We start from the raw sequence: 20,490 nt of genomic DNA on the forward strand, positions 1-20,490 counted from the left end.
AGGAAAATGATGAATGGTTTTCAGTTTTTTTTTATTATCTGAAAAGTTTGGCGTGCATCTGTATTCAGCCCCAATACTTTGTAGAACCACCTTTTGCTGCAATTACACCTGCAAGTCTTTTGGGGTATGTCTCTACTAGCTTTGTACATCTATAGAGACATTTTTGCCCATTCGTCTTTGCAAAATAGCGCAAGTTCTGTCAGATTGGATGGAGAGCGCCTTTGAACAACAAACAGTCTTTCCATAGATTGGATTTAGGTCTGGACTTTGACTGGGCACAACTATTGAAAATGTTTTGATCTAAACCATTCATTTGTAGCTCTGACTATGTTTAAGGTTGTTGGCCTGCTGGAAGGTGAACCGCCATCCCAGTCTCAAGTCTCTTGCAGACTCGAACAGGTTTTCTTTTAAGATTGCCCTGTATTTGGCTCCATCCTTCTTCCCATCAACTCTGACAAGCTTGCTTGTCCCCGTCTCTGAAGAAAAGCATCCGCACAACATGATGCTGCCACCACCATGTTTTACGGTGGGGATTGTGTTCAGTGATGTGCAGTGTTAGTTTTACTTCACACACAGATTTGCTTTTAGGCCAAAAAGTTCAATTTTGGTCTCATCTGACCGGAGCGCCTTCTTCCACATATTTGCTGTGCCCGCCACAAGGCTTCTCACAAATGGAATTTATGGCTTTCTTCTTGCCACTCTTCCATAAAGGCCAGATTTGTGGCCTTTGTTATTTAAATCAGATTTGTGGATTGCAAGACTAATATTTGTCCTGTGGACAGATTCTCCCAACTAAGCTGTGGATCTCTGCAGCTCCTCCAGAGTTACCATGGGCCTCTTGGCTGCTTCTGATGCTCTCCTTGCCCGGCCTGTCAGTTTAGGTCGATGGCCATGTCTTGGTAGGTTTGCAGTTATGCCAATACGCTTTCTATTTTCCAACGATGGATTGAACAGTGCTCTGTGAGATGTTCAACACTTGGGATAGATTTTTAATTTTTTTATTTATTATAACCTAACCCTGCTTTAACCACTTATGGACTGCCCGCCTTCTTACTGCAGCTCTTTGAAGTGGAATATTATGGCAGCAGCTAGCTGCCATAACCCTGTTATCCACTTCAGCGAGTGGTCCCCTTTAAGATGAAAGTGGTCCCATCAGCGAATTTTCCGCAATATCACTTTTATCGCTGGGGCAAAAGGGTGGCATTCCCTCCGCTGCTTACCAGCAGCGATGGAGGTGATCGGATCCTGTCCTCCGCTTGCCATGAAGCTGAGTGAGGTGTTTTTTTTATTTAATTTTTTTTTAAAGTAAATATATTTGACCTCGGCTCTCATATTTAAGAGGTCCTGTCATGCTTTTTTTCTATTACAAGGGATTCCTTGTAAAAGGAACAACGTTTATTAATTTTTTTCTCAAAAGAACAGTGTAAAAATATAAAAAGTAAAATAAAAACATTTAACACGCCTCATCCCGCTGAGCTCGCGTGCAGAAGCGAATGCATATGTGAGTAGCCACCGCATATCAAAAGCGTATTCAAACCACACGTGAGGTATCGCCACAATTGTTAGATTGTGAGCAATAATTCTAGCCCTAGACCACCTCTGTAATTCAAAACATGCAACCTGAAGATTTTTTTAAACGTCTCCTATGCAGATTTTTAAGCTTAAGTTTGTTGCCATTCCATGAGCGGGCGCAATTTTGATTTGATTTCATTTTACTCGGCGTAACATAATCTTTCAAAATATCAAAAAATTGGGCTAATTTTACGGTTTTATATTTTTAATTCAAAAAAGTGTATTTTTTCCCAAAAAAGTGTGATTGTAAGACCGCTGTGCAATTACGGTTTGACAAAGTATTGCAATGAACCGCCATTTTAGTCTCTATGGTGTTCGAAGAAAAACATATATAATGTTAGGGGGTTCGAAGTAATTTTCTAGCAAAAAAATAAGCTTACCTGTAGCTACCAAGGATAGCTCCTAAACCTGCACGGTTTAGGAGATATCTCCTGTATTTGCATGTGCAACTTCATCGGCACATGTGCACTGACACAAACTGAAGCAATGGCACGTATGTACCGTTGCTTCAGTGAGTGTGCAGTTACAGTGCACATGAGTGATGCCAACTCGGCTCTGGCCAATCACAGCGATGGAGTGGCAATACCCTGAATTTACCCCCGGGAGTGATGGCTGCCGGAGCACTGTACGGGCACCGCAGCGGGGGGGTTTGGCATACTAGCTCATTATGCCTTTGTCTTGCAGGTGTTAGTTTTATTTTTTTAAGTGGGTTTAGAACCACTTTAAGTGGTGGTTAAACTTCTCCAACTGTCTGGTGTGTTCCTTGGCCTTCATAGTGCTGTTTGTACACTATAGTTCTCTAATAAACCTCTGAGGGCTTCACAGAACAGCTTTATTTATACTCGGATTAAATTACACACAGGTGGACTCTATTTGCTAATTGTGACTTCTGAAGGCAATTGGTTCCAATTGATTTCAGTTAGGAGTATCAGAGTTAAGGGGGCTGAATACAAATGCATGCCACACTTTTCACATATTTATTTGCAAAAAAAAAAAACTTGAAAACCTTCATTTTCCTTCCACATCACAATTGTGCCATTTTGTGTTGGGCTATCACATAAAATCCCAATAAAATACAATTTGTTTTTGGTTGTAACATGACAAATATGGAACATTTCAAGTGGTATAAATACAATTTCAAGGCACTATACCTATTACACGTAACACATCCACTAATATCTTTTCAGAGTCTGGGCTGTAAAAGCAATAAAAATATGCAATTGGTCGTTGCAAACCATTTAAACGAGTCTGCTTCAGGAGCAGATTTCCTATAAAATTACATCTTACTATGTCTAAATGATTTTTAGGATACCATATTTCAGGAACAAGGGCGTCTGGCGCATTAAAGTTCTCCAATGTGTCAAACGTACAGGAGGCATTATAACATCCAAGAAAGTGTAATGCTGTGCTATTGATTATACAAATAAGCCTTAGTTATAATTGTCAAATTAAACAGTGGTATCTGTTCACTGTAATGTTTAAAGAGCAACTCTATTGGGTAGCTGTTCCCCCCTAGTACTACACTTTCATAAACCCCTGCCATTGCATATAGCTAGAGGGTGACTCCACTGATGAGGTACACACACACATTTTAACTTGACTTGTAATTGGGAAACTATTTTAATGGGTTTGTGGGTTTTCCTTTAATGGCTTGAAATTTTATTATGGATTTTCATTCTCACAGGGAGCTAACTTTGTTTTGGAGTAAACTTCAGCGAAGAATTGATCCCTGTTTAAGTACTTTTCTGGAAAGATGTAGGCAATTTGGTGTGATTGCCAAAACACGTCAGCATCTCTTCTTCCTCATTAAAGTTGTTCATACAGAGGTAGGTGGAAAGTTATCCTTTTGCAATACAAAATCTGTGAATACAGCTTAATTTATTTAGCAAATTGCCGTCTTTATCATCCATTGAGGGACACAGGAATATAGTATTTCTTAGACATTTGGTTTATAGGCATTTGCTTATGGGAGGTTTAGCACAGTAGACAGAAAAAAAGTTGATGGTGGCTCATCCCCCTTACATCACGTCTACCTCCTTTTGGTCTTTCATATTCTTTCTCAGTAACTGGGAGTCTGCACTAGAGGTAAGGCATACAGGCAGTCCCTTTGTATCTAATTACCCTCACATGAGCTTTGTCTTAGAGACTTAGAAATGTAGAAAATGAGACTGAAAGTAGTGATATTAAAGGGGTTGTAAACGCTCAAGTTTTTTTTTCCCCCTTAATGCATTCTATGTAAACCTCAAGCCCCCCCACTTCTTACCTGAACCCAATCGTTCCAGCGATGAGGACAAGCACAGCAGCTCCAGCCGCTGTTTCTGATCCTCATTGGCTAGATTGAATGGCTCCCGCTGCTGTCAGTCAAATCCAGTGACATGGGGGCGGGGCCAGGTCCTGCTTTCTGTGTCCATGGACGCAACAGCAAAACTCGGTAGTGTGGCCGCACGAGTTCCCCCATGGAAATCGGATCCCCGTGGGGGCTCTTGAGAAGAGGAGTCAAGAGCGCTGCTGGGGGACCCCAGAAAAGGAGGATCAGGGCCGCTCTGTGCAAAACCCTTGCACAGAGGAGGTAATTAAGACATGATATATATATATATATATATATATATATATATATATATATAGTGGTGTGAAAAAGTGTTTGCCCCCTTCCTCATTTCCTGTTCCTTTGCATGTTTGTCACACTTAAGTGTTTCGGAACATCAAATCAATTTAAACAATAGTCAAGGACAACACAAGTAAACACAAAATGCAATTTGTAAATGAAGGTGTTTATTATTAAAGGTGAAAAAAAATCCAAACCATCATGGCCCTGTGTGAAAAAGTGATTGACCCCTAAACCTAATAACTGGTTGGGCCACCCTTAGCAGCAACAACTGCGACCAAGCGTTTGCGATAACGTGCAATGAGGCTTTTACAGCGTCCTGGAGGAATTTTGGCCCACTCATCTTTGCAGAATTGTCCTAATTCAGTTACATTAGAGGGTTTTCGAGCATGAACGGCCTTTTTAAGGTCATACCACAACATCTCAATAGGATTCAGGTCAGGACTTTGGCTAGGCCACTCCAACGTCTTCATTTTGTTTTTCTTCAGCCATTCGGTGGTGGACTTGCTGGTGTGTTTAGGATCATTGCCCTGCTGCAGAACCCAAGTTCGTTTCAGCTTGAGTACACGAACAGATGGTCGGACATTCTCCTTCAGGATCTCTTGGTAGACAGCAGAATTCATAGTTCCTTTTATCACGGCAAGTCTTCCAGGTCCTGAAGCAGCAAAACAGCCCCAGACCATCACACTACCACCACCATATTTTACTGTTGGTATAATGTTCTTTTTATGAAATGCAGTGTTCCTTCTACGCCAGATATACTTGGACACACCTCTTCCAAAGAGTTCCACTTTTGTCTCATCGGTCCACAGAATGTTGTCCCAAAAGTCTTGGGGATCATCAAGATGTGTTGTGGAGAAATTGAGATGAGCTTTAATGTTCTTTTTGCTCAGCAGTGGTTTTCTCCTTGGAACTCTGCCATGCAGGCCATTTTTGCCCAGTCTTTTCCTGATGGTGGAGGCATGAACGCTGACCTTAACTGAGGCAAGTGAGGCCTGCAGTTCCTTGGACGTTGTTGTGGGGTCTTTTGTGACCTCTTGGATGAGTCGTCGCTGCGCTCTTGGGGTAATTTTAAGCGGCCGGCCACTCCTGGGAAGGTTCACCACTGTTCCATGTCTTCGCCATTTGTGGATAATGGCTCTCACTGTGGTTCACTGGATTCCCAAAGCTTTGGAAATGGCTTTATAACCCTTTCCAGACTGATAGATCTCAATTACTTTCTTTCTCAATTGTTCCTGAATTTCTTTGGGTCTCGGCATGATGTGTAGCTTTTAAGGATCTTCTGGTGGACCTTACTGTGTCAAGCAGCTCCTATTTAAGTGATGCCTTGATTGTGAACAGGTGTGGCAATAATCAGGCCTGGGTGTGGCTAGAGAAATTGAACTCAGGTGTGGACAACCACAGTTATAGTATGTTTTAACAAGGGGGGCAATCACTTTTTCACACAGGGCCATGATGGTTTGGATTTTTTTTCACCTTTAATAATAAACACCTTCATTTACAAATTGCATTTTGTGTTTACTTGTGTTGTCCTTGACTATTGTTTAAATTGGTTTGATGTTCCGAAACACTTAAGTGTGACAAACATGCAAAGGAACAGGAAATGAGGAAGGGGGCAAACACTTTTTCACACCACTGTATCTCATCAATCAATGTATGTATGTATATGTGTGTGTGTGTGTGTGTGTGTATATATATATATATATATATATATATATATATATATATGTGTATGTATGTGTATGTATGTGTGTGTGTGTGTGTGTGTGTGTGTGTGTGTGTATATATATATATAGTGTGTGTATGTATGCATGCGTTTTTTTTTTTTTTAACAATTTTTGTTTTGCAATAGTTTAACCATTACAGCAAAAGAAGGCATAACAAAAAAGAAAAATGTACCGTATATACTCGAGTATAGGCCGACCCGAGTATAAGCCGAGGCCCCCAATTTACCCCCAAAAAACTGGGAAACCTATTGACTCGTGTATAAGCCGAGGGTGAGATATGCCTGTCCATCCCTCTGTGTCCGTCCATCCCTCTGTGTCCGTCCATCCCTGTGTGTGTGTGTGTCCATCCATCCATCCCTGTGTGTGTGTCCATCCATCCATCCCTGTGTGTGTGTGCGTCCATCCATCCATCCATCCCTGTGTGTGTGTGTCCATCCATCCATCCCTGTGTGTGTGTGTGTGTCCATCCATCCATCCCTGTGTGTGTGTGTGTGTGTGTCCATCCATCCATCCGTGTGTGTGTGTGTGTGTGTCCATCCATCCATCCGTGTGTGTGTGTGTGTGTGTGTGTGTGTGTGTGTGTGTGTGTGTGTGTCCGTGCAGCCTTGTGTGTCCAGCCTACCTGTGCCCCGAGCCTCCGTCCGGTCCCGTCCCGAGCCTCCGTGTCGTCCCGTCCCGAGCCTCCGTGTCGTCCCGTCCCGAGCCTCCGTGTCGTCCCGTCCCGAGCCTCCGTGTCGTCCCGTCCCGAGCCTCCGTGTCGTCCTGTCCCGAGCCTCCGTGTCGTCCCGTCCCGAGCCTCCGTGTCGTCCCGTCCCGAGCCTCCGTGTCGTCCCATGCCAGGATCGCCGCTCTTCGTCGGCGCCCTGGCGGCCATTCCCCTGTTCAAAAGCCGCGCCTCTGCCTCCGCCTCCGCCTGTGATAGGCGGAACACTCAATTTCCCAGCAGTCAGTGTTCCGCCTATCACGGACATCGGCTCATCCGAGGATGAGCCGATGTCCGTGATAGGCGGAACACTGACTGCTGGGAAATTGAGTGTTCCGCCTATCACAGGCGGAGGCAGAGGCGTGGCTTTTGAAAGGTAGAATGGCCGCTGTCTGTCTGCTTGACACGCTGTTCGGGCAGTCAGACAGCGGTGACTCGAGTATAAGCCGAGGGGGGCACTTTCAGCCTCAAAAAAGAGGCTGAAAATCTCGGCTTATACTCGAGTATATACGGTACATAGTTTGCGGTGATCAGTCTCAATAGGTTTAAGTAAAATGCAGTTGGTTTCTAACATTCAAAACATCCTACAATTGTCGAAGGAACATAGGAGAGGTCCAGGGAGGGGAAGGAGGAGCGGGCTCCAGTCAACATCTTCATCAACCTTCCTTGGTATATATAATTAGGCTAATCTGAAGCAGTGAGAGCAGCTGAGCTGAAAAGGCCCTGATATGATGACATAGGCAATTCTTAGGGTACCTTAATGTTGTGTACTTCTCTCCTAGGAAGCGGGGCAACTCCTGTCCCTAGTCCAGGGGTAGTTCTTCATGGACACAAACCCCCCAGATTTTGGAGAATTTTTTGGGGCAGTTACGGCCTAAATAGGTTATTTTATACAGTGGGAGGGCATTATTTATGAGCTTCTTCCACTGCTGTACTGTCGGTGGAGTAGCCCCTTTCCACTGGAGGAGGATCACCTTTCTGGCATAAAAATCTGCATAAAATATGAATAGTTTCTTGGATTGTGAGCCTATGTTGTCCACTATGCCAAGCAACCATGGGATCGGATAGCATGTCACATTCAGTTTGCTAATGGAGTTAAACACAGTGACCACCCCTCTCCAGAAGGATTGTATATGTTAACATGCCCACACAATGTGAAATTACGATCCCTCCTCCGATGTGCACTTAGGGCAGAGCGGGTTGCTATCGGGGGTATATTCTCGCTAGGTGCTGTGGTGTAAAATACGCTCTATGTAAGAACCTCCAAGGGGAGGTACTGCTGAATGCCCTCCTCCCAGTCATCTTCAGCCAGTAGGGGTATATCTTCCCTCCATACCGTGTACAACTGTGAAACCTTAGAGGTATCCATACCAGTGAGAGTTGATTAGAGGGCAGAGAGGGGCTTAGTCTTCTCGGCTGCCCCCAGTAGTCTCTCTATTTCGGTGGTTAGCAACACCGGCGGCACCAGAAACTGGGAATGATGGGCATGGCGAAGCTGTATATACCTAAAAAAAAACACATGGTTAGGCAAACCCTTCCGATGATTTAAGTCATCAAATGATAGCAGGCCGGTAGAGGACATAATATTCGCTAGTATTTTTATTTCATGTCGGGCCCAAAGCACTGGATAGGGGATAGTCTGAAAGTGTGCTAACCGCCGGTTCCCCCATAACGGAGTGCAGGGGGACCAGCCGCCAGGTGTACGGGTCTTAGCCCGAACAATCTCCCAGACTTTGAGTGGTTTTCATCGATGGGGTGACAGGGTTAGACTTAGGGCCTTGGTGCATTAAATTTCTCAGTTCAGAGTACGACCCGAGCATTACCACCTCCAAGGTCAAGGAGGGATTGGCTGACTCTTCTGACAGTCACCATCTCAGCATGACCAGGACCGCCGCCAAGTAATACTTGAGAAAGCAGGGTAAAGCAAGGCTACCAAGTGACATAGGCAGCTGGAGGGTTGTCTTGGCACTCCTGGGGATGCTACCATTCCATATAAAGGAGATAATCAATTTGTCTAGCTTTTTTAAAGACTTGTGGAATATGCACCGGGTTTTGTCTAAAGATCTACAGGAATTTGGGGAACAGAGACATTTTAATAAGATTAACCCTTCCTACCGGAGTAAGGGGCAGCGACTTCCAAGCAGCACATCTGAGTCAGAACGGACATTATAGGAGATGGATTAAGAGGGATGAATTGAGCCAAATCTCTATGTATCTATTCCTAGATACCTAAATTGTGGAGAGGGGAGTCCGAGGGTATAGATGCCTCCTCCGGGTAGAGCAAAGAGCACAGACTTCCCCCAGTTAACCCGGATACCGGAGTATCTACCAAATGTGTTTATCAGTGACAGGGCTGCACCCAGGGAATCTGTTGTATTCCTAAAGTAGAGTAGGGTATCATCCGCATATAGGGAGATTTTCTCTTGGACCGAACCCAGTGGTATACCTTTTATTAGGGAGGAAGAGCGCACGAGGATCGCCATCGGCTCAATGGCCAATGCAAAGAGGGCAGGGGACAAAGGACATCCCTGTCTGGTACCCCTATATAGACAAAAGGATGAATGGAACCTAGCCTTTCGGGATTTGTATAGGGCTTGTACCCAGGATATAAAGTTGAGCCCAAAACCAAATCGATGCAGGACCTCCCATAGATAGCGCCATTCTACCGAATCAAATGCTTTTTCTGCATCCAGGGAGGTCACTGCATTGAAAAAAATCCCTGGCATCCAGTACAGTGTACAATCTGCAGAGATTTATATCTGTCCCTTTGCCAGGCATGAACCCAGTCTGGTCTTCATGGACTAGGGTAAGAATGACTGTTTAGTCGGTTGGCAAGTACTTTGGTTAAGATCTTGGCATTGGCATTAAGTAAAGATCTAGGGCGATAAGAGGTGCATAGTTCGGGGTCTTTACCAGTTTGGGAATAACGGCTGTAACTGCCTCCGCCATGGATTTTGGAAGAACACCGGCCCTCAGAGTCCCTGTAATAATTTCATGTAATTTGGGTGCTAGCTGTTCCCCATATTGCTTATAAAATTTAGGCGAGAGTCCATCTACCCCGGGGGTCTTCCCCACCTGGAGCTCGCACAGGGCCTGCTGAACCTCCACTAGGGTAATTGTGCTGTCCAAATGTGAGTGGGCCTCTTCACTAAGGGATGGAAAGGTCATCTGCTCTAGAAAGGATTTCAGCTCCAGTACCGTATAGTCCGCCTTAGAGGAATAAAGGGCACTGTAGTATGAGACAAACCGTGTTCTTTGCCGCCGTCTGTTACCAGTGTGCCATCCGCATCCCGTAGGCAGGCGATAGCGGTTACAGGTTGTTGCTCTTTGGCTATCCATGCCAACAGTCTGCCTGTCTTTTCTCCCCGCTCAAAGATGCGCTGCGTCTGTGCCAGTTGTTGCCTTTTAGCCCCAGCCACCCGCAAACCATCACCTCTCGGTAGGCTGCCTGCATGTCAAGATGTGTGACTGGGTTTTGGGTCAGAACATATCAGGGTGCTAGGTCTAGAGTCCTGGCTTCCTCCTGCTGAATGGCTATCGTAGTATTGTAGCGGGCTAGGGAAATGGAGTTCTGGTAGCATCCCCTTACATAGGCTTTAAAAGCATCCCACCTGTTATGTAGTGTAGTAGATCCTGCATTAGACACCCAATAGTCAGAGATACAGTTAGATATCTCAGGTTCTATTGATTCCTCAGAGATCCAGTAGCGAGAAAGCCGCCACAGTCTCTCCGACGGGGAAGTTTGGGTTTGCAGACAGGGGAGCATAGGGGCATGGTCCGATATGCCCCTAGGGAGCATATTCACCTCCTGTATTTTGGAAAGTAATCCCCCATTGACCTATATCAGGTCTATCCTGGATAGTGAACGGTACAAGGCAGACTGGCAGATGAAGGCCCATTCAGTCGAGAACTTCCTCCTCCAAACATCTGTCAGGCTGTAAAGGGATGCCCATTTGTTAAGGGGGTAGTCTGTACCTGTTCCTGCAGAAAGCCTGTCTAAGGACGGATTAGGGGTCATGTTGAAATCCCCCACTATAACTAGGTTATCCGTTGGGTAGTTAGCAAGGATAGGAGTCAGGTATTTTAACAGATATTGGCTGGTGGAGGTATATAGAAGTCTAGGCTCAGCAACTCAACATTGTCCACCACCATATGTAATAAAACATACCTACCCTCCGGGTCAGTCTTAACCTCTAGCAGGGAGTAGGTTAGGGCCTTATGAATTAATACTCGCCCCTCGGGTGTACCCAGAATACGTGGAGTGGTGATTATCCCACCCATTTTTTTTTTTTTCAAGCTGAGAACCTTATGGCCCAGCAGGTAGGTCTCCTGTAATATGCATATGTGGGGCGTATACTTCAAGTATGCCAATACAAGGGACCTCTTGATCTTGATCCAGAAAATGATTCTTATGGGAGCCATAGTATAGGATATGATGGATAAATGGAGGAAGATTGACTGTCAGACTGACTTGGGAGGGGACACACATCAGGCAACACATAACCATTGAACCGTGGGTCATTGGACATCCAGCTCACACAATCTGCAGGAGCCAAAAAGAATGTCCAATGAGGCTCACCACGTATATCATGTACATATAAAGAAAGAGAAAAAATAATAATGAAAATAAAAAAAAACAAGGAACAGCCGCAACCCAAAAAAGGCGATATGCATATAGAGGAGGAAAATCTCCCACCCCCCCCCCCCCACCCCACATATCCGTTGGGGAACTCGGAGTGCATAATCCCACAACCTGACCCATCATATAATAAGTTCTCCTATGGGGGCAAAAGGAGAAAACTGACGACCACCAAACACAGGGGCTGTCAGATAGTTCAGCGGAGTCCAGAGGCATCCGCCTGCGACCTTTATATAAGTTGAAGTATAGTTGGAATCTACGTCTATTTGAGAAAATAAAAGAAAAGGGTAGGAAAAGCCCAAAAATTTAGGAAAAAAAAACAAACACCTGGCCTTGACCAGGGGCACAGACTTGGGTGAGTTGGTGGCATACATCCCATTGTCTTATGCGATGTCCATAACAAGCGTCCCCCATTACCTTTTCTCATGCCTTCCCGGGGTGAGATGTGACCCACCGTCACGTCAACAGAAAAGAAAAACACGAGAACGGGGAAGTAATATATGAAGCAGGTGGTCCAATGCTAACAGGAACTATGAGGAGGATAGGGGGAGAGTCCATGAATGGCTGCAGATCCACTAGTCTCGTAATGCAGTATGGGTGTTTCAAATGGACAAAAATGGCAGAAACTGTAGGATGTGCACATTTTTGTCATTAGATTATTCACTGATGGATTTGTTTCCTTTTTCTTTTTAGGCTGGTGATGAAGGTGTTCCAGTTTCAATTATGCTTTGCATTCGGGCACTTCAGATCACCTCAAATGAAAATGATGCAACAAAGACTTCAGTTTGTAAAACAATAGCTTGTCTCTTACCCCAAGACTTGGAGGTGAGAAGAGCCTGCCAGCTCACAGAATTCTTGTTTGAGCCAACAACTGAAGGACTGAATATTTTGGAGGAGCTCTATCTTCAGCCTGATCAAAAGAATGTTGAGGAATCTAGTGTTATTTCAAACTCTCTACGCTGTGAACTACTTCTAGCCCTGAAAAGTCATTGGTTGTTTGATCCAGAGTTCTGGGATTGGAAGACATTAAAGCGACACTGCCTTAAACTTCTTGGGCAAGATGGTTCTGATACAGAGGAGGAGAGCTATGGCGAACCTTCAGTTAATGATCCTGATCTTTTGGATGCTTCTTTGGCTAGTTATAATTATCACGCTGAACAGACAGAAGAAACTCAAGAATATACTTTCAATGAAACTGAAAATGTTAAAGTGAAAAAACCTGTTGGGTCTTCTGAAAGATATAAGCGGTGGTTGCAATATAAATTCTACTGTGTAATTTGCAACAGAGAAGTAATTGAGGCACGAATACTCCATCATGCTAAAATGCACCTTGAAGATGGCATTTATACATGTCCTGTGTGCGTAAAAAAGTTCAGAAAGAAAGAAATATTTGTTCCTCATGTAATGGATCATATGAAAATGCCAATGAGACATCGTCAAAAAAAGAAAGAAACTAAGAAACGGGAATCCACAAAGTCCCCTGAACCTGAACCTGAGCCTGAACCTGAGAGTGACCCCGACGGTTATATGTCATTCAGGGCATTAAGGGACAAAAATTTACAGGATAGAGACGTCTATCCTTGTCCCGGAACTGACTGTTCAAGAGTCTTTAAGCAGTTCAAATATTTAAGCATACATTTAAAAGCAGAACACCAAAACAATGATGAAAATGCAAAACATTATTTAGACTTGAAAAATATGAGAGAGAAATGTGGTTATTGTCGTCGACATTTTATTACAAATTTTCACTTAAGCCAGCACATGAGAATTCATGTTGGTTCACATCCATTTATGTGTGTTTCTATAGACTGCAATGAAAGGTTTAAAACTGTCAATGAACTGCTTCATCATAAACATACACACTTAGAACTTCAATACAAATGTGAATTGGAAGGGTGCCACTTGGTGTTCAGTGACTTAGGACTACTGTACCATCATGAAGCTCAGCACTTTCGAGATGCTGCATATACATGCACTTTTCCACAGTGCAAAAAATTTTATTATTGTAAGACTGAATTACAGAAACATATTGCAACACATGTGGCACATTCTGAGAACAGCTTTGGCAATGGAACAGAGTTCTTCAACAACCTAAAAAATGAAGTTGGCAATCCAAATAATTCTTCATGTAATTACCCGCCTTCACTTATTGAAAGAAATATAATGTCTTCTAAGGAAACAGAGCCTGAATCTGAAAATCTGGAAGAGGAAAAGCTTGAGCAAGTCAAAACGGAACCCTACTTGCATCATGGAATGGGTCCAGACTGCACATTGAAAAATGAATGCAAAGATCAAATTAATACTGAAAAACTTAACATGAACACATGCAAAATGAGTGATCCAGCCAGTGACGTCAAACAGGAATGCTTACATAGTTCAGGTATTGAAGAACTGCTTGAAAAGCCACATGAAGCTGAAAGTTTATGTAATGTTACAATGCCAAATGAAGCTCACATAAAAAGTGAAGAGGAGGAGATTCCTACATCTGAAGACTTTACAAAGTCATCCACATCAGAAGACGTAATGTTTGAACTTCTTACTAGTTTGAAACAGCTTAATTTAAAAAATGTGGATTCGTGTATTCAAGAAACTATAGCGGATTCCTCTAAAAGCTCTAAAGTAACACAAAATAGAAACACCAAGAAGAAAGAAAAGGTCCCCAGCCAGTATATTTCTCAATTATCCTCCAAACCATTTTTCTGTGAATTTAAGGGCTGCAAATCTGCTTTTGTCACAAAAGCTGCTCTTTTATTGCATTACTGTAAAAAGCATGACTATACAAAGGAAAAAGCTCTTAAACTGAACATGTTCCAAAAAAAATTTTCACCTTTTGAGTGCCATATCTGCCAAAGAAGATTTACAAGGCGAACTCTACTTCGCTTTCATTATAAGACTGATCACCACATAGGGAAGGAAAAGCCAAGAAGAAATGTCAGGAAGTTTGATAAAAAGATGAAGCCACGCATTAAGCATCAAAGACGAACAGGTTGCTGGGAAAAACTTCTGACAAATGAGGTCAGCTGCCAGAGTAATGTCAGGACATCTCCAGTCCAAGAGGGTTTTATTTCTGAGACGTATGCAGATTCGTTGTCCGATGAGACTGACAGCAGTAATGCTTTTGGTGCTTTAAGACCTGATGATCTGACTTCTATAGAAGCGAGAGGAGCCAGGCGCATTGTAGACAAAGATAAGTCTTGTTATGCCTTAAACAAGTATCACAAACCTTTTCACTGCATACATAAATCTTGCAATGCTTCTTTTACAAGTCAGCGAGGCTTAGTTCGTCATTACCAGCTTGTACATCAATATAACAGGGAGTCTTTATGCTTGGAAAAGGACAAGGCGCAGAACAAAGAGACAAATAAATGTAGAAGGATATTTACTTGCAAATATGAAGAATGCAAAAAAAGCTTCATTTGTGGTAGAGCGTTGTCCAAACATTACAAAGAATTTCATGATCTGAGTGAAAATGAAGAGAAGGAGGTTGATGGTTTTGACAATGAAAACTACTTGCAATCTGAAACCGAGGAAGATGAAGTAAAATTTAGTGATGAAAGTGAAAGCGAGGCGTCTGAAATTTACTGCGATGAAGAGGGCTGTACTGCTGTGTTCACAGATCATACAAACTATTCACGACACGTTATGACCCGTCACCGAAAATACGACCTTTATGACTGTAGGAGAAAGCGTAAGAAAAAAGTAAAGGAAGTGGATGAAAACTATATTGAGCCCAAGCGCCACAAACGTTTTTTTCAAAGGAAGAATGTAAAGGTTCAAAATAATGCTGGAAATAAAGAGGAGGTTGAATTTAAAACCAGGAAAGAAGCATTACAGATGTGTGCACAAAACACAGATACAACACAGTTTCCATGTATGGTTCATGGCTGTTCATCAGTTGTAAAGTTAGAAAGTAGTATTATTCGGCATTACAAGCTAACACATCACCTAAATCCTGCATTTGTAAGCAATCAAATACGTGAACTGGTTTACTGTGTAAAAAACCTTTCTAAGAACAGAGAAGAATTCAGTTCACCAGAAGGCAGTCCTAAAAGCAGTGATCACCTTCAGGATTCTAAAATAACCAGGTTAAGTTTGCGTAGTAATAATATTGGCACATCAAACGAGAGAGGCGACTCTTACAAAACCTCTAATAGTGACCTCAGAAAAAATGGCTCTGTGGATAGAGACTTTTATGGCACATCACCACATCATAATAAAATCACTAATAATGTTAATGAATCTGACATGAAGTCTTCTAACAGGAGAAATGAGGATAGAACTTCTAAGTCTAGTGGAAAAGAAAATGTCTCCAGTTTCCATAAAGGTCATAAAGAGGAAAACTATAAAGGAGTTCCTTCACAAGATCCTGGAGAATCAGACTTGCTTGATTCAACAAAATGCAATCAACAAGATCCAGTACAAGCAGTCATTGGACTAACCAACTTTAAGCCAATGGGCTTTGAATCCTCTTTTTTAAAGTTTCTGCAGGAAAGTAGGAACTCAGATGAAGATGATGAATCGGATTCTGATGAATGGGATTTCCCACAAAAAAGTAAACGTCGACATTCTTTGCAGAATCGGAAACGAGCCTGTAAAGAGCGAAATGAGCGTGAAATACGCTTGTCGTTGGGTAAAACTGCATCATCTGAACCCACGTTAGAAAATTTAAGGACAATGTTGGATAAAGCATTGACAGATTGTGGTGACTTGGCTTTAAAACAACTTCACCAGCTCTATCAAAAACCTGTTGTTGTTCTGGAGCGATCAGACTTTACAGCACCTCTAATAGACTTATTCTCTAGCAAAAAAACTGATCAACTGTGTGTGGGCATTTCATGAAATATGCCTGCTCTTAAACGATTGCCAGTATTAATTTGAGAGACTTCAAAGTAACACAGAAGGCTTGCTCATAAATATGAGGGGTACCATGTAGACATTTTGTGCAATTTAGATGTAACATTTCATGAATGTACTTATCTGTGTTCACAATATATTTGGTTTATCTTCCCAGCAGAAAACTGTACTTGGTGCTAGGACATCAGTATAATGGGGCTTCCTTTGACAATAAATGTGCATGATTGTCTGGGATTGTGGGATTTAAGATTTTCATACTTGAATGAATTTGCACTTAAGAGTGCGTTATGTAATATATTGTACACTACGTCTTATATTTTTTGAGTTATGTTTCAATAAATGAAAAACTTTCACCCGTTTTGATGGAGCATTCCAACTTTTTAAAATATATTTTTTTACTAAGACATAAGGCTTTACTTTTTTTTTTTTTTTTTTTTTTTTTTTTTTTTTTATATCCTTTCTTAAATGTAAAGTGCTTTAGAAAGGTCTGCATTTTCTGCACTAAGTGTAGGTTTAGTATGTCATGTTTATTTTCATATTCTGTTTAAGTAGAACATTGAATTAATTTGACATTTCTTTTGATGCACTGCAGACATTAATAAATGTTTTTTTCAGATAATTTTAAAATGTGATTTTATTTTTTACCCTTGTATTTGAAGTATGCTGTAGCTTAAAATGCAAGATTCTTGTCCACTCCATTTATACTCTTTGGGTTGAGGCCAGGTTTTCTTGTATATAAAGACTTAAAAGTTTTAGAACTTTTCACATCTACTAATAAAAAGAATAGCAGCAGGCTTGTTAGTGCTGCCTTATGCTGGTTTGTGAAAACACTGGACAAAGATGTAACTGTTGGTATTTTTCAATTGGTTAATATGTTTATCTTGGTTCTCTTTGAGTTGCACAGTGGGGCAGAACATAATTTGTTCCACAATTAAATGCAATATACTACCATTTTTAACAGTGTCTGAATGTTCATGTGTCATACAAGTTACTGTTCTGTGGTGGTGGAGGGGACTCCTTGTTTGCATATCTGAAAATTTTGACTATGTAGGAATTCTGCAATGTCGGTTTTCTTTCATAAGTAGCGATTAATCTTTACTGGTTTGTTCTAATTTTATATTGATCAACAGCTAATGGTAAATGGACTGTAATCGACACCAATCCCTGTTATTTTTGCAAAACTGGCTGTAGCAGTTTTCTGAGTTTATGCATGTTCGTGAAACCTGCTTTTTATCTTAACTTCTTTAAATCCTTGTATAAAAATAGTAAATACAACTTTTTTTAAACACTGGTTTTAATGTACAAATCAAAAAATAGCACATTATATGCAAAGGAAAAAGGGAAATATTGGATCTTGCATTGGCAGTAACCTGTTTATATAGTATTTACATGTACAAATCTCCTTTATTTAAAGAGAAGTTGGGTGTTATGTATGCTTTAATGTGTATATAGTACTCTGCAAAAGTTTTAGATACTTGGAAAAAAATTCTGTAAAGTGAGGAGGCTTTAAACAGTTCAAATGTTTGTGCATAGTAACCTACAAAGTGCATCAAAAGAGAGAAACGCTGTATCAAATTTGGTTTCCACCCTTTGACTTTAGAAACCATTCATATTTTTGCGATTGGGTGCATTGCAATAATGTGTTGGCCCATTGCAGTGCTATTTATTCTTAATAGCACCCCACCATATTAAGGCAACACAGCTCCAATGCACATGTGTTGGAGTGTACCACAACTCTTTGCAACAGATTTATGTGTGTTGCACTGCATTTGAAAATGTCACCGCTGATTTTGATCTATTCCTGTGCACTGGCAGCCCTTTCAAAATTAATATGCTGTTTTAACGTACAACACACAGGAAGAGAACTGTGAAAGGGCCTTAAAAATGGCAGTAATTTTTCCTTTGGTATACTTGCTCATTCAGAACGTAGGTTATTCTGTGAGTTTTTTAGCTCTGTTGCTTCTATATTTTCTTGTAATTCCAGATGGACTCAGATGTTGATCAGAGCTCTGCTGGCTCCATAACCTCTCCCAGGACTTCTTGTTCTTTTTGCTGAAGATGGTTCCTGTACTTTGGCTGTATGTTTGGGGTAATTTTTTTGCTGCAAAATTGGAACGGATCAGATGCTTGCTTGATGCACATCTACCTGTACTTTTTAATTATTTTTTTAACAAGTATAATCTACCTGTACTTTTTAGTATAAAGGAAACCATCCATTCTGACCAAATCTTTAACTCATTCATAAAAAATATAACTGAAACTTTCTCTCTGGAGAAGAGATGCTTGAGAGGGAATATAATTTCAATTTACAATCCCCATACTGGTGTCCCCACAGTAGGGATAAAACTTTTTTGCAGAACAGTTTACTAAGACACGTGGCCATTCACTAAAATTGGAAGAAAAGAGGTTTAACCTTAAACTGCGTAGAGGTTTATTGACTATAAGAGCGGCAAGGATGTGGAATTCCCTTCCACAGGTGAGGTTGCATCGATGGATTCAAAAAACTATTAGGCACCTGAACGACCGCACCATGCAGGGATGTACAATGTAATACTGACAATCGCACACATAGGTTGGACTTGATGGACTTTTTTTTTTTTTTTTCAACCTCACCCACTATGTAACTATGTATGTAACTTGATATTGGAAAATTAAAAACTGATATCACTTATGCCTGTTCTGTGGCTTCTAGCAGGCTCATGAGACCCATTCAATCTCAGGAGAATGTGTAAGATCTATAGCGTGCTTAGTTGGTATATGACAAATCATTTCTTTCTATGCAATATGTTGGTTGCCAGAATAAAACATTGGTATAATTAGAAAAATTTACATTGAGGGAGTTTCTATTGGAGTGTCATAAAACCCTTAAACACCCTCTCAGCATACCCCCTAAAACACTACTTGGTTATATCATTTTATGTTTACACCCTCTTCAGAGACCAGAGAAGATGGCTGCACCAGCAGCTTGTTGGCTCAAATTTTTCCACCAACATGGTGAGTCAGGCTTAATCTGAAGTGAATTGGAATTGGCACAAGAACCAAAAACACAACTTTGCTGAGTAGAAAAAGAAAACAAAAAATTAAACATTGTCCTCAGGATAGTCTATTACTAATGATCTTCTAGTTCACCTTCAATTCCAGATCAGTTTGCAGCTTTCTTGTTCAGAACTTCAAAACAAAACTGAGAGAAGAGAGTATATAGATGTAGTACAATAAAATACTTTTATTAAATATAAAACCAAACTTGCACTCACATTCTTCCATAGGTAAGTGCTTTCTACAAAACAATGCGAGGGGGATTTAATCACTGGGACCATCGGTTATGTGCAATGTGTTTTGGGGTGTAACCGTAAGTATGCCTATGCTGTGTGGGAGAAGGTACTTTGTTAGAATGGCAACTAGTGCAAAACACATTTAATTTGTTTTTCCAAAACCTTGTGACAAGGTTAGATCTTCAACATACCTTGGCTCTTACTAATTATTTTGGATGTAGCTACTTTACCCCCACACTAAACAGGGCTGAAATCACATTCCTTTACACAGTCTGTCTTCACAGGGTGTATCTGGCTTTTATGCTGCCCTTCTAACCAGTGAAATTCTCTGATCGGAATGGCATTGTAGTTGCAATAGGCAGATACACCCTGTGCAGATCATGGCTGCGTTGTAAAGGAATGTGATTTCAGCCCTGCAGAGGAACCGTATAGAGTACGGTTATGGGAAAGGCGCTCAACAGCCAGGCATAGCATGCAGGGTAGTGGGGGTGGTCAGGGGGCTTTGGAGGAGGGCAACTTTGATCTGGGAGGGCAAAGCCATGTGACACAATTTGGAGCCTGCAGCCCTTCAGGCTTGTTTTAGCAATTTCTGAAGGGTTCTCTGTCAGTGTTGGGGAATGTTAACTCCCAGAGGTGTGTATCTTTTCCACTTCCATTAGACTCATGGGCACAGACACACACAGGGATTTCTTCAAAATAACAAAAGTTTGATGTACATAGATCACACAAGGGAATATTTTTCTTTCTCGTACATAGGGGACACAGACTCAGTAATTAATTTAAAAATTACTGATGGGTTATAGGGTATCACTAGGTGATTGGACACTGGTACACACTAGACAGGAAGTTCAATACCCCATATAACCCATCCCCCTACTGGAGGTACCTCAATTTTTTTGCCAGTGTCTTAGGTGTTGGTCACAAGTAAAGATGTGCGATGCTGAGCTCCGCTGGAATATTCCTTACTGGGGCCAGCTATGCAACCAGATCCATTCAAAGTGTCCTTTTCCAGGCCGAATTGGATGGGACCTGGGCCTCGTGTCCAAAGAAACAAGGTTTTACCTGTATCGCTTTTTTATAGAGCTGGGACCCAGTATTTTTTGTTTTTTTTTCAGCCA

General features: G+C 41.7%; 1 protein-coding gene across 1 annotated transcript in view; it reads left to right on the forward strand.

Annotated features, from left to right (window-relative positions):
- RLF (RLF zinc finger) overlaps nt 1-16,458 on the forward strand; it is a 108,980-nt gene extending 92,522 nt beyond the window's left edge. The window contains exons 7-8 of the mRNA XM_077481895.1: nt 3,257-3,398; nt 11,940-16,458. Coding sequence (XP_077338021.1) covers nt 3,257-3,398; nt 11,940-16,085 — 4,288 coding nt within the window. The 3' untranslated portion in view covers nt 16,086-16,458. The remainder of the gene's footprint in view (nt 1-3,256; nt 3,399-11,939) is intronic.
- The last annotated feature ends 4,032 nt before the right edge of the window (nt 16,459-20,490 follow it).

This window comes from Lithobates pipiens, unplaced genomic scaffold (assembly GCF_037356315.1).
Source record: "Lithobates pipiens isolate NorthernLeopardFrog02 unplaced genomic scaffold, aLitPip1_a1.2 Scaffold_16, whole genome shotgun sequence".
NCBI lineage: Eukaryota > Metazoa > Chordata > Amphibia > Anura > Ranidae > Lithobates > Lithobates pipiens.